At 59.5% G+C, this 13,470-nt stretch overlaps 1 protein-coding gene across 1 annotated transcript in view; it reads right to left on the bottom strand.

The window, feature by feature from the left end:
- Window positions 1-7,429: 7,429 nt before the first annotated feature.
- Window positions 7,430-13,470, bottom strand: part of FAM20C (FAM20C golgi associated secretory pathway kinase) — a 48,867-nt gene continuing 42,826 nt past the window's right edge. Inside the window, exons 6-10 of the mRNA XM_043559476.1 lie at window positions 10,826-11,006; window positions 10,135-10,244; window positions 9,887-9,968; window positions 9,001-9,060; window positions 7,430-8,427 (exon numbers count right to left, since the gene is read on the bottom strand). Of these exons, the coding sequence (XP_043415411.1) occupies window positions 8,178-8,427; window positions 9,001-9,060; window positions 9,887-9,968; window positions 10,135-10,244; window positions 10,826-11,006 (683 nt within the window). The 3' untranslated portion in view covers window positions 7,430-8,177. The remainder of the gene's footprint in view (window positions 8,428-9,000; window positions 9,061-9,886; window positions 9,969-10,134; window positions 10,245-10,825; window positions 11,007-13,470) is intronic.

Raw genomic sequence — 13,470 nt, 5'->3', positions numbered from 1 at the left:
CCCTGTGACAGGACATACTGAGGCACTGGGGAGAAGGACCAGGGCGCTCCCCTCCACCGATGGAATGTTTGAACAGCGCTCAGAATAGGAATGAACAGCATCGAAATTGGCAAAGATGAAGTCAAGCTTTCGCTTTTTGCAGATGACATGATATTATACATGGAAAATCCGATAGACTCCACCAGAAGTCTGCTAGAACTGATACACGAATTCAGCAAAGTTGCAGGATACAAAATCAATGTACAGAAATCAGTTGCATTCTTATACACTAACAATGAAGCAACAGAAAGACAAATAAAGAAACTGATCCCATTCACAATTGCACCAAGAAGCATAAAATACCTAGGAATAAATCTAACCAAAGATGTAAAGGATCTGTATGCTGAAAACTATAGAAAGCTTATGAAGGTAATTGAAGAAGATTTAAAGAAATGGAAAGACATTCCCTGCTCATGGATTGGAAGAATAAATATTGTCAAAATGTCAATACTACCCAAAGCTATCTACACATTCAATGCAATCCCAATCAAAATTGCACCAGCATTCTTCTCGAAATGAGAACAAGCAATCCTAAAATTCATATGGAACCACAAAAGGCTCCGAATAGCCAAAGTAATTTTGAAGAAGACGACCAAAGCAGGAGGCATCACAATCCCAGACTTTAGCGTCTCCTACAAAGCTGTCATCATCAAGACAGCATGGTATTGGCACAAAAACAGACACATAGACCAATGGAATAGAATAGAAACCCCAGAACTAGACCCACAAACGTATGGCCAACTCATCTTTGACAAAGCAGGAAAGAATATCCAATGGAAAAAAGACAGTCTCTTTAACAAACGGTGCTGGGAGAACTGGACAGCAACATGCAGAAGGTTGAAACTAGACCACTTTCTCACACCATTCACAAAAATAAACTCAAAATGGATAAAGGACCTGAATGTGAGACAGGAAACCATCCAAACCCTAGAGGAGAAAGCAGGAAAAGACCTCTCTGACCTCAGCCGTAGCAATCTCTTACTCGACACATCCCCAAAGGCAAGGGAATTAAAAGCAAAAATGAATTACTGGGACCTTATGAAGATAAAAAGCTTCTGCACAGCAAAGGAAACAACCAACAAAACTAAAAGGCAACCAACGGAATGGGAAAAGATATTTGCAAACGACATATCGGACGAAGGGCTAGTATCCAAAATCTATAAAGAGCTCACCAAACTCCACACCCGAAAAACAAATAACCCAGTGAAGAAATGGGCAGAAAACATGAATAGACACTTCTCTAAAGAAGACATCTGGATGGCCAACAGGCACATGAAAAGATGCTCAACGTCGCTCCTCATCAGGGAAATACAAATCAAAACCACATTCAGATATCACCTCACGCCAGTCAGAGTGGCCAAAATGAACAAATCAGGAGACTATAGATGCTGGCAAGGATGTGGAGAAACGGGAACCCTCTTGCACTGTTGGTGGGAATGCAAATTGGTGCAGCCACTCTGGAAAACGGGGTGGAGGTTCCTCAAAAAATTAAAAATAGACCTACCCTATGACCCAGCAATAGCACTGCTAGGAATTTACCCAAGGGATACAGGAGTGCTGATGCATAGGGGCACCTGTACCCCAATGTTTATAGCAGCACTCTCAACAATAGCCAAATTATGGAAAGAGCCTAAATGTCCATCAACTGATGAATGGATAAGGAAATTGTGGTTTATATACACAAGGGAGTACTACATGGCAATGAGAAAGAATGAAATATGGCCCTTTGTAGCAACACGGATGGAACTGGAGAGTGTGATGCTAAGTGAAATAAGCCATACAGAGAAAGACAGATACCATATGGTTTCACTCTTATGTGGATCCTGAGAAACTCAACAGAAACCCATGGGGGAGGGGAAGGAAAAAAAAAAAGAGGTTAGAGTGGGAGAGAGCCAAAACATAAGAGACTCTTAAAAACTGAGAACAAACTGAGGGTTGATGGGGGGTGGGAGGGAGGGGAGGGTGGGTGATGGGTATTGAGGAGGGCACCTTTTGGGATGAGCGCTGGGTGTTGTATGGAAACCAATTTGACAATAAACTTCATATATTGAAAAAAAAGAATAGGAACGAACAAAAGTATGGTTGGTGTGGGGCAGAGAGCACTAGGATGGGAGGCTGTGCAAAAGCCCTGTGGCACCATGGAGGTGGTGCGTCCATAGCTTCCACTGCCCTCCCCATGAGCCCCAGACTTCTTCTGTGTTGAAGAGAGTGTCTGTATGTGTTTACTGGTGCACAGAACTTCCACTCAATTCTTGGTGAGGATAATTCATCCATTCGGGGGTAGTTTTTGAGTGGCAGGCACCGTACCGATCCTCCTGGGACAATGAAGAGGCCCCTCGCCTAGGGCCACCGAGTCGTGGTCGCTGTAGGACAGGCGGGCCTGGTTGGTGCTCAGGTGGCTGGCTGAGGACCCACCTGCCAGGCAGATGAGCGTCCCCACGGCCCCTCCGCTCTGAGGCCCTGGATTGGGGTCACTGCCTTTTAGAGCGGGTCTTGCTGTTCACGGGCTCTCCTCCAGGTGGTGCTAGTGGACCAGGCATGGGGAGTGACCTTGGTGCAGGCCTCCCCAGGCCTTTCCTGGGGCCTTTCCCGAACGATGGTGACCGCGGGACATATCTGGCCACGGCGGCCAGTGGTGGGGAGTTGTCTCCTACCGCAGGCTAGCCTGGTCGGGGCCCCACACCTGCCGTACCCCATCCGGTCTGACCTGCGGTTGGCCTCTTTAAAGGTTTCAGCCCACAGTTCCCGTTCAGACCGCCAGGCCAGGAGCTGTCCTCACCCCACTGAGACGGGGTGGACACCGTACCCAGTTCCCAGGCGGGCAGCTGCCAGCGGGCTCTGAGCCCCCTCCTTCCCAGGGCCAGCTGCAAACAGAGTGGGGAGAGCCCTCTGCGCACGTGGGGCCCTCCTCGCGACGTGGGGACCTGTTGTCCTTCACCGCCCACCACAGCCCACACCCAGGCGGAGGCTGCTCGAGGCCTCCTCTGCTCGCCTCTTCTGTTAAGGTCCCTCTGGGAGGGGTGTCCCTCAGGGACACGTGGAGGAGTTTCCCTGGGAGACTGGCCAGGGTGTGGGAGGGACGTGTGAGGGCAGGTGGGAGCCCCTTGGGCGAGGCACTGTGGCCGGGCCACCTGGGCGCTGGGTACTGTGTTCACCCTGTCCCAGTGGGGTGAGGACAGCTCCTCTGCCTGGGGGCTTGGCCTTTGGGGCTCTGGCCCCAGGGGTCTGTGCATTCAGCTTACTCCCAGGTGACCGGGTGCCAGGTACACTGTGGGGGCCACCGGGGAGTGGGGAGGAGTCCTGCAGCCCGTGAGGCTCCTTTGTCACCCTTCTGTGGGCCATGGGGGTGTCCTTTGCTGTTTGTGCATCTCAGGCTTCTGGATGGGGGGGCCTGGAAACAAGAGGGGGTCCACCCACCTGCACTACTAAGCCCCACTGCAGCCAGCCATGTTGTCCCCTCGTGAGGGTCCCTCGTTACATATTGGTTTCCTTGTTTATTTACTTCCTTTAATTTGGGTAGTGGTCCGAGCCAAGAGCCTGCGGCCTCTGTCTGGGTGCCCCCCCACCCCCCACCTCCCGCCTGCCCCTCACTTCTCCAGAATGAGTCCCCCGGCTCACTGAGGGGTCACTGGTTTTGACACCCCCCCCCACCCCACCACCCGGTTTTTTGTTTTTGTTTCTGTTTACATCACATTTGAGTTCTCGCCCGCACTTTCTCCTGGGCCCCTCTTGAAAATTCTGTCCAGTCTGTGGACCAGGCAGGCTGGGTGACGCCCCCAGGAGACCCGACTTGCACCAAGAGGAGTTTTGTGGAAAGCCCTTTTTCTTCATTTTGTTTGGGACCGGCTCCCTCTGCCCCCGCCTCTCTCCACCCCACGAGGTTTCATAGGAGTCCCGGGGCAGGCCGGTCTGGGTGTCGGGTCTGTGTCCTCTCTCAGCAGCTGACGGTGTGTAGGGGCAAGGTGTGGTCTGAGTTTAAAGACAGAAAGAGGGTCTCCTGCGTCTAAGGGTCTGGCCGATCCAGGCCCCGAACACCTCTCGCTCACCGTGTCGGATTCAGGAACGTCATTTCTCCGGTCGGGGACTCAGTCGTGACAGCTGTAAAATGGCATAGTTGGGCGGGGGGTTCTCTCGGGCGGTGCTGACCCTCCGGCCTCCTGGCCCGCAGCCCAGCCTCTGACCCCACCTCCTCCCCCTGTATCTTCACCCGCATTCCGGACGTGTGCCAAAGAAGCTGATGGGCGCACCTTACGGAGCCTTGCGTAACCCCACCATCAGGCCGCACGGAACGGCAGAGCCTGCTCCTTCCCTCCTGCTCCCACCGCCGCGTCCCCGGGGAATCCCGCCCGTTTCCCTGGATGTGCTCGCTTCCATTTTTGTGTTACCTCCGTGCTTGACCGGCGTACGTTAAACTTTATAGTTTGAGTTTCACCTAACACCTGTCGACTTGGCGTCTTGCAGAGAGGGCTTAGCGCTCAGACCACGACCTCCCCGGCCCCGGCCCGCCTCGGTCACACCACTGTGCTTTCTTTGGAAAATAATGTGGGGCGTGTCTGTAAATACCGTCCAGAGCTGAGTCGTGAGTTCCCGTAATTGTACATCCTCTCCCGAGGAGCTGATCCTCTGGACAGAACGGCCTTTCCTGTCTGCCTGGTTCCCGGAAGGTGCTCGTCACCGGCTGGGCTGTGCTGTTGTCTCTTCTGGTTCCTCGAAACAACCGAAGAGCTGGTTCCTCGCTGTTCCACGTCTTCCTGGACACGGCCCTCCCGCCCCCGTTCTGCCCACCGATCCAGGCTGGCATCCCTCCCTGTTCCTGCTTTCCCCCCGTCTTGACTTTCTTCCTGGTCTGCTGGTCTCTGGCACGTCCTCCTGGGCACAGGCTGTTCAGGGCCCGTGTCCTCACCCAGGCCCGGTAGGCTCCTCGGTGGGCGGTCGGCCTGCTGGGCCGTTGAGGGAATGTGGCTTCTGGCGGCGTGCCCGTCGTATCCCAGTGGCTGAGCCTTGGGAAAGTGCTTCCCTGTGTCGCGGGGACGAGGAGCCTCCTTTCTGCCTGAGACGCCCTCTTCCCAAGTGGCCTCGGCCTTCGGACTTGTGCGTCGGCTTCGCACGGCTGATTTTAACAAGGACGCTTCTAAGTCAGTTTAGTGAGAGCCTCGCCCTGGATGTCGGATCGGGTCCCCATCCCCCAGGGGCTGTCTGGTCCCCCCGGCCCGCTTCAGCAAGAATCCTGACCCCATGCCTCCTTAGTAATTTCCAGTCCACTGACCCCCTGCTCTGTGGCTGCGAATCCCCGCTTTGTCACGCCGTGTCCTGAGCTGAGCCTGGGTGAACAGGGACGTCCCTGTGCCCACAGTCTGCTCTCACTGCCAGCCTACGCTGGGCTTTCTCTGAGGCACCTGCACGTTCTGGTTCCAGTGATGCTGCCTGGCTTTTGAAGGGCGGCAGATTATGTCACCCAGAGATGGGCCTCTATGGCGTGAGGATTGTTTCGAGCTGGTTGTTTTGAGAGTCAGCAGACACAGGAGATACTCTGAAGTGGGGTGGAACTTACCCGTTTGCCGGGGACGTTCGCACTGAGAAGGGGAACCCCCACGTGCAAGGGTGTGCCCCGTCCTGGACCAAGAGGAGTCCGGGCCACAGAGACGGGCCCAGACCTGAATCTGTGTGACAACCGCACGCTCACTCTCTCTGGTCACCTTTTTCCTTCTGTCTTTGCTCAGGAAACTCCAAAAGACCTGGGGGTTCTGTGTGGGGACCCAAGAAAAAAGACCAAAGTGTATTTCCTGTTATGCCACAGGCACCCCGGGAGCCCCACATACCAGGCAGCTTACGCACGGGCTCGTAGAGCAGGTGCGGCTCCTGGTGGGGTCCCCTGCTGGCCTGCAGGTGGCTGTCTCCTGCCTGTCCCCACGTGGCCTGTCCTCTGCTTGTGCGGGGATGAAGACTCCCCTCCTCTTACGAGGAGGCCAGTCCTAGCAGATTGGGGCCCCAGCTCTTGACCTCACTCAACCTCATTGCCCCCTTAAAGGTCCATCTCCAAATGCACTTACAGTGGGGGTCAGGCCTCCACCCAGGAACTTGGGAGCAGGGTCTCTCCTACCTCTGTCCCTTCCCTGTCCGTCCCTGTCTGGAGTGGCCTAATTTGTGCCATATGCATGGGTCGGTCACCTCTGGTGATGTCCGCTGGGTCGCCAGCGGGTCCTGCAGAAGCCGCCCGGCCAACTGTACTGGACCAATGGTGGTTGGACGGGGGGGAAGGGGGGTGGCTGGAGCCGTGTGCAGCACCGACTGGCCCTGAGTTAGAGGCCGCGACACCAGCACTCCGTTCCCTCGGGGAGGCCTGGGGTGGGGGGGATGCACCGTCCGGGCCACGGAGCTGTCTGCTCCCTCTCGTGGAACCACGGCAGGCCCTCCTGGGCACTCTCCTCCTCCCCACGTGGCAGGGACAGGGACCGAAGCGGGAGACCGGAGAAGGGTGGCGGGCAGGGCCAGAGGTACGTGGGTGCCGGCCATCGGGCGAGCGCCGGGCTGGAAGCCTGTGCTAGGCAGGGAGCGGGAGCCACGTCCCCCGTTTACTTCCTTGCAGCCTAAGGCTCTTTTGTAGTTGGGCTGTGGGCAGGCCTCCCGCACCTGAGCGCGGCCCGCGTGGGGCTCAGGGACGTGGAGGAGCCCTCCTGCCCCTCAGTGAACAGCTGGCCATTCTGGGAACCTGAGCTGACTTTGGGGCCCAGTGTCAGACCCTCACGGAGCCTCAGTTTCCCCATCTGTGAAACGAGGAAAAGAAAATCGACCTTGCCATGTTGCTTTAGAGACCAGTAACAGTTCATTTCGGCTGCTTTGCAAGGTGCCGAGCACACGGAAAGTGATGGTCCTGGGGCAGCAGTGGGGCTGGGAGCATAAGAGGGGGTGCCCAGGAGGCACTGGGGGCTCTGATTTCCAGCGCCCTCTGCTCCCAGGCGTTCTCATGCTGCAGGGTTTACGTGAGCCCTCGGTGGCGTGCTCTCCTTGGAAGCCTCGGGGCTGGCCTGTCACAGCGCCCTCTGTCCTCACGGTGCTGCACATGGAGAGGGTCTGGGGAGCCTCCAGGCGGGCTCCCGGGGAAGGATTCAGGCCCCACGGCCAGCAGGGCGGGGCAAACGTGGTGCGCCCACAGGTGCCAGTGCCGTGTAGATGTGATGCCACCCTCTGGGACCAGCCCGTGTCTTCGGGGACCCCCTCCCAGCTTTGTCAGTGCCTTCCACGGCAGGAGTGGGATGGGCGGTTGCCCCCGGGCCCACACCTCCTGCTTGCCTACGGGCCACCCTGGGTGCTCCCAGCTCCAGGACTGACTTCTGTGGACGGTGGGTGGGCAGGCAGCCGAGCTCAGGGTGTGGGGACCTGGACCCCAATACACATTTGCTGTATTTTTATTGCACTTTTACCACATTGCAATCTATTCCACAAAAATGCTGCAAAATTAAGCCTGTTGCTGAGCCCCGCGGAGGGGCCCGTGTGACGTATTTACACAACCATCAGAGCAAAGTCAGAACAGCAGCAGCACCCTCAGCGGCCGGGGAGCATCCCCGGGGCTGCCGAGCGGCTCTGAGAAATGGAAGACGTGGTCATTTACGTCACTCTGGAGCCAGGAGTCTGTCGACCAGCCCGCGGTTCCATCAGGAGCCCCCCGGGCACCGAGATGGGACAGTCGGCCGTCCGGCTGCAGGGCCCCCAGGAAGGAGGGGAGGCGGGAGTTTATTTCAAGTTAGGTCCAGATGTGGGCAAACTTGGTGGGAGAGGCCAGCCCCGTGGGCTCTGCCCCCTCGTGTGCATTTGGTAGCTGGGCTGGCGTCCGTGTGTGTGGGCGTCGGTCTCTGTCTATGCACATACACGCCATGTATAAATACAAAATAGTACATAAACGCTTCCTTTCCATACAAAAAAGGTGGGTCGCCCCCGCCGCCAGGCCGCCTCCGTCCGTGAGCACAGAGCGCCCGCTCCCCGACCTCCTCCGGTCTCGAGGACGAATACGACGTGTCCTGTCGGACCCACCGCCGAAGGTTCCCGGACTCTGGGAGTGGCCTGTCTGTTCCCAAAGTCACTGAACGCAGGGTGTGGACGCACGTGCCCCTCCTCCGTGGCAGGCCGGCGGCTCTCGGTCACTACCTGCGGGGGGGGACTCTGTGCTCAGGGCCCAGGTCGTCCTCCAGCACGCTGTGCGGCCCGTCCTTCTCCACACAGTCCCTGACGGCCTGCAGCACGATGCGGAGCCTCCGGTCCAGGGCCTCCAGGTGAGGCTGGTACAGGACGGGGGCCACGCGGTCCTTGCTCAGGGACTCTGCCATCAACAGGCTCAGCTTGTACTCCTCCTTGGCCAGGAGCTGCAGCCGCAGGTAGGTGGACTTCCTGACCCTGCAGGGGAGAGGGAGGTCAGGCGCCAGCTCGCAGGAGGCGGTGCCCGGCCTCTAAGGACTGGGCGCGGGGCGCTGGGGCAGGACGAGGGACCGCGTCGGCCCCGGGCGGGGAGGCCACGGGTCGGTCCTCGGCCTGCCTAGGCCCCTGCGTGCCAGAGGCGCCACGGTGAGGGTCCCGCCTGGCAGAGCAGGGGGCCACGTGAGGCCTGGCAGTACACGGGCAGACGCAGGGCGGGGAGGGACGGCCTGACCCCCCGGGAGACAGCGCTCGGCTCCGCGGCACACGCCTGCCTGGGCCGGGCAGACCCAGTGCGCCTCGCAGACTGCTGTCCCGGCCCTGACAGGAGGATCCGGTGGGGAGCCCCGAAGAGGGTGGCAGAGAGTGCTGGGGACGGGACCCCTGTCCGGGCGCCAGTGTCTTCAGCCGTAAGGTGGGCCGTTATGGGGGCTGTGGGCTGTGTGCTGGGAAGGGCCTTGGGGCTCTGGCCTGCATGCTGCAGGGACTGGGGGGTTTCTGCTCAGCCTGGGGACGGGCCGGGGCTCCCTAGGGGGCAGGCAGTGGAGGCCTTACCTGCAGCATTGCTGTAAAGGCACCAGAATGGACAGCTCATCGTGGGAATATTTTCCAAACCTGCCCAACGAAGAGGAGAATTGTCCAGGGTGTCGCCTGCATGCCGAGGGTACCACAGAGCAGCCCCGGGGACACCCAGGGCCCTGGAGTGAGCACCTCACGTGTGCCCTGCTGGGACGCCAGGGCCGTGTGGCCCGGCCCCCGCTGTCCCCGGCACTGGACGCAGGGCCTGGGATGAGGGAGGTCCTGGAAGGTAGCCTAGGGTTCTGGCCGCTGCGTGGGGCAGGAGCTCATAAACGCAGGGTCCTAGGCAGGCGGGGTGGAGAAGGCAGTCGGTGGTCCGCTCAGCCCAGGGCCGTCTTTTATGCTGGGAACTCGTGGCCCCCACATGTCAACTGTCCGGGTGCCCGGTGCCCACTTCTCCGAGGCATCTGAGAATAGCTTTAGTGGCAGCTTTAACCATTTGGGGAGGGCAGGTCCTGTGTCCCTTCCCTGCTAATCAGGCAGATGGCCCTCCTTGGTGGCTCCGGCCAGCAGTGGCCACAGGCCCCCACAAAGGGGGCAGGGAGGACCGTTTGTCCCTGCCAGCCAGTCCCAGACATCCACATGAGGCATAAAGGGCTCCTCACAGCCCTGTCCTTCCTGGCAAGCACCCTCTCTGGGCCTCAGTTTCCCCAGGGCGACGTGGGGACATAACAGGACCCAGTGCACAGGGTGACTGACCCTGAGGGTCAGAAGGAGCAACACGACAGGCACTTTCTGCCGACGGGAGCCAGAGGCCAGGGGCCCCCACCCTGCACCACACACAGAATGTCCTTGGGGAATGGCCCTCCCCGCCGCCACAGTCTGGGCCCCCCAGATCTGTAGGAGCAAGAACACAGCTCACCCTCTTCCGTTGTCCAAGTGGATGATAAATGTCTCATTCCCAAACTTCTCAAAAGTCTCATAGTGATGACGGTCCATGTTCCCTGTGGACAGAAGCAAGCTGAAAACCCAGGGCTGTCCCGCCCCCCCCCCCCCCCCCACCCCTGTGTGACACCAGAGCCGAAACAACGGAGCAAAGCGTGTGCCGTGGCCACAGCCGGTCACGTGCAGGGTGGGAGCCCCGGGTGCAGGCCGGGGCCGCCGACATACCCATGAGGAAGTCAAAAATGGTCATGTCCATGACGTCCAGCACACGGCGACTGCTGTCATAGGGGGGCGTCTGCTTTACCTCCTCGCAGTAGTCGGGGTCCACTTCCCACCTGCAGGGGAGCCACTGTGAGAAGGCTGAGTTCCTCCTCTGTGTGGACAGGGAGGCCCAAAGCAGCTCAGCACGGCGGGATTACCACAGCAACGACGGGGGGTGCAGAGAGGCGTCAGCACAGAATAGCGCCTCTGGCCGAGACTGCATTTACGGAGTACGGGGCTGGGAGGTGAGCGAGCCATGTCTGGAGGCCGTCATCAGCCCCAGATGCCAGGTTTCTGGGGGGGGGGTCGCTGTTAGGAAGCAGAGCCTGGACACCCCACCCACAGAGACACCTCCACGGCCACCCCTCTCGTCTGAGGGACAGGAAGGGCTAAGGAGTGCAAGCCGAGCTTGGACACTGAGAGCCTGTGCTTCTGGGCTGGCCAGCGCCACCGCGGGGGGCACCTCTGATTCTCAGGGTGAGGAAGCCCTGTCCTGCCATCTATTCACAAAGCGGAGGTCTCGTCCGCGTCGGGGGCGGAGCTGGGCGCGCCTCCCTTCCCCGACACCCCTGGACAGGCCCGAGGCCCCTCGGAGCAAAGCGCTGTCAGAATGAGCAGGTGGGCCCGGCCTGGGCTCGGCCTGCCCGGCACTCACTCTGCCTTCTTGCGCTTGTGGTAGGAGCGCCGCCAGGGGTTCCGCCACGTCTTCCTCTTGGCCAGGGACAGGTCTGGCAGGAAGGCCGCCAGGGAGCCCTCGATCTGGTCGGGCTTCCCACACAGCGCGTGCTCCGTAGAGCAGTAGTAGGAACACTCGCCGTAGAAGCAGACGTTGTTGGCTGGCGGCAGACAGACACAGGGGTGAGTAGGGAGCGGCACGTCCCACGCCCGCCCTCCCGCACGTCCGCCTGGGCCTCCCGCGTCCACACCGTCCGTCGGACTCGCGCGGCCCGGATCTCCCATTGCTGCGACCCTGTGGTACGGGACACGGAGGGCGGCTGAGCGGCCCGAGGCCACACAGCTGTGGGAGACGGGACGGCCTTGACGGAAACTCTAGAGTCAACGCTCAGAGGCTTAAAAGGCATAACGGAAGCGTGGACACTCCACGGCGGGAGGGGATGTCTGCGAATCGCAGATCCGACGAGGGTCTGGCGTGTGGCACATGTGAGGAGCGTAAAAAGCTAAATAATCCAACTGACGCACGGGAAGGGAGTTCAACAGATACTGCAAAGGCGCAAGGGGCCAACAGGGACGTGGGAAGATGCTCCACACCCTCGGTCGTCAGGGGAATGCGGTGGAGTCCACAGAGACGCCCCTTCTTACCCACCAGGCTGGGTTTGGTCAAGAGAACAGGCGTTTACAGGTGTTGCGGAGGATGGGGAGAGACCGGGGCCCCGGACAGAGCTGGTGGGGCACAAACGGGGGAGGCCACCGTGGAAACCAGTTTGGAGGCTTCTTAAAAACTTAGGCACAGCATGACCACGCCACGCAGCAGTTCTGCACCCAAGAGACGTGGGCACGTGTCCACAGCGTGCTGCACGCGGGGGCCACAGCAGCCCTGGTCACAGAGGCCGAAGAGCGGAGGCAGTCTGGACGTCCATCCGGCGGTGAGTGGGCAAACAGCGTGGTCCACGCACCCCGTGGAATGCTACATACCCTTAGAAGGGGCGAAGCCCCGACACACACTTCGCCGCAGACGAACCACGGAAACGCGCTTGCCGTGAGAGAAGCCAGACCCGGAACACCACGTGTCGTCAGATGCTGTTGACGTGAAGTGTATCCCACACAGAAATATTGGTGGCTCGGGGGCTGGGGGAGGCGGGAGCTGGGGGTGACTAACAGGGACGGGCTCCTTTTTGGGGTGAGGAGAGCGTGCGGAGATCAGCGGGGCTGTGGCACGACGTGACGCATGTACCAAAAGCCACCGAATGGCACACTTCAAGATGACGAGTTTCATAAAAAAAAAAAAAAAAAGCGTGGGGCAAATTTAACTCGATCTAACCAATATGTATAGGCAGTTACTTAAAGAATAAAACGCCCTGGTCACTTTGTTGCCCAAAAGAAGTTAATGAATTTCATGGCGCCCGAATCATGTCTCGGTGAAACAAGTAATTTAGAAAGTGGACACCTCTTGCTGACCAGACGGCACGCCGATTTGTTGCCACAGGCCCCTGCCGGTCAGGGGCGCGATGGCGCTCGGGTGTGTATTTACCGGGAGAATCTTGCGTTCAGTAACTTGTCTGTTTGGTGGAGAGACCCTCGAGAGCCCGGGGAGTGCAGCAGCCAGAAGCCCCCTCCCGGCTGTGCAAACGGCCAGTTCCCCAGGCGAGGGGTCTCCTTTTGTGCGGCTGCACGCCCTGCCCGCATGGCAGTCACGAGGCTCCCGAGTCTTCTGGCCACGCGCTCGCTCCCCGTGGACTCCTGACGTGAGCCTGGCAGGCCCTTCTAGCCGCAGTCTCCGTATCTGGTGGGCAGTCTCCATGGGCAGCCGTCCAGAGGAGATGGGGGGCCGGTGCAGGGGCTCCCGCCGCGCCCCGCCGGCACACGGGAGTCTCCGCCTGGATCGCCTGCCTCTCTCTTCCTGCCCCTGACCTCATGATCCCCGAGCCGGTGCTGGGGAATTGCTGTGAGGACAGTCTGGGAAAGGTCAGTCTGTGGTCTCGCCTGCGTGTTGACGCAGTTCATCAGTGACCCCCCGACACACAGTGTAGCCATAACCGAGGCGGCAGCCCCACTTTCAGGGGGACAATCTATCTGATCCTGTTGGCCGGAGCTCTGGGATTTGCTAAGCTAAGAGCCTAAGCTGGCTTTGCTCAGAGAGAAAGGCATTTCTTGAGTGCACAGCACGGTCCTCGTCAGACATCCAAATCTGGTTTCTGAAGGAGCAGCCAGGGTGGGGCCCGGAACACTGCCCAGAGGTGCAAAATCGGTGTGGTGTTTCACCTCCTTGTGCCTCGGTTTCCCCACCTGAATGAGGGCCCCGGTAGTGCCTGCTCATGGGCTTGGGAGTATTAAACAGGAAATGCGGGTAAGATCAGATGTCTGACACTGAGTCAGAGGGCAGTGCAGGTGAGCGGTCACTAGGTCACCCCCGCACTTGGACGGGGGAGGGGGAGGAGGGGACATGAGCCCTTTCTCGTCTCAGCGATGACGTCTCAGCAGACGGCGGGGAGAAGGTGGGGGCCAGAGTCAGCCCAGGAGAACCTGCTTCCCTACCACTCTGGGGCCACCGCCTCCAACTCCGGGGACCTCGGGGGGGTGGGGGCAGGACGGGCGACCCCGAGCGAGAACCTGGTCTCTGTG

Source organism: Prionailurus bengalensis, chromosome E3 (assembly GCF_016509475.1).
Source record: "Prionailurus bengalensis isolate Pbe53 chromosome E3, Fcat_Pben_1.1_paternal_pri, whole genome shotgun sequence".
Taxonomy (NCBI): Eukaryota; Metazoa; Chordata; class Mammalia; order Carnivora; family Felidae; genus Prionailurus; species Prionailurus bengalensis.
This window is presented reverse-complemented; position numbering and strand designations above follow the sequence as displayed.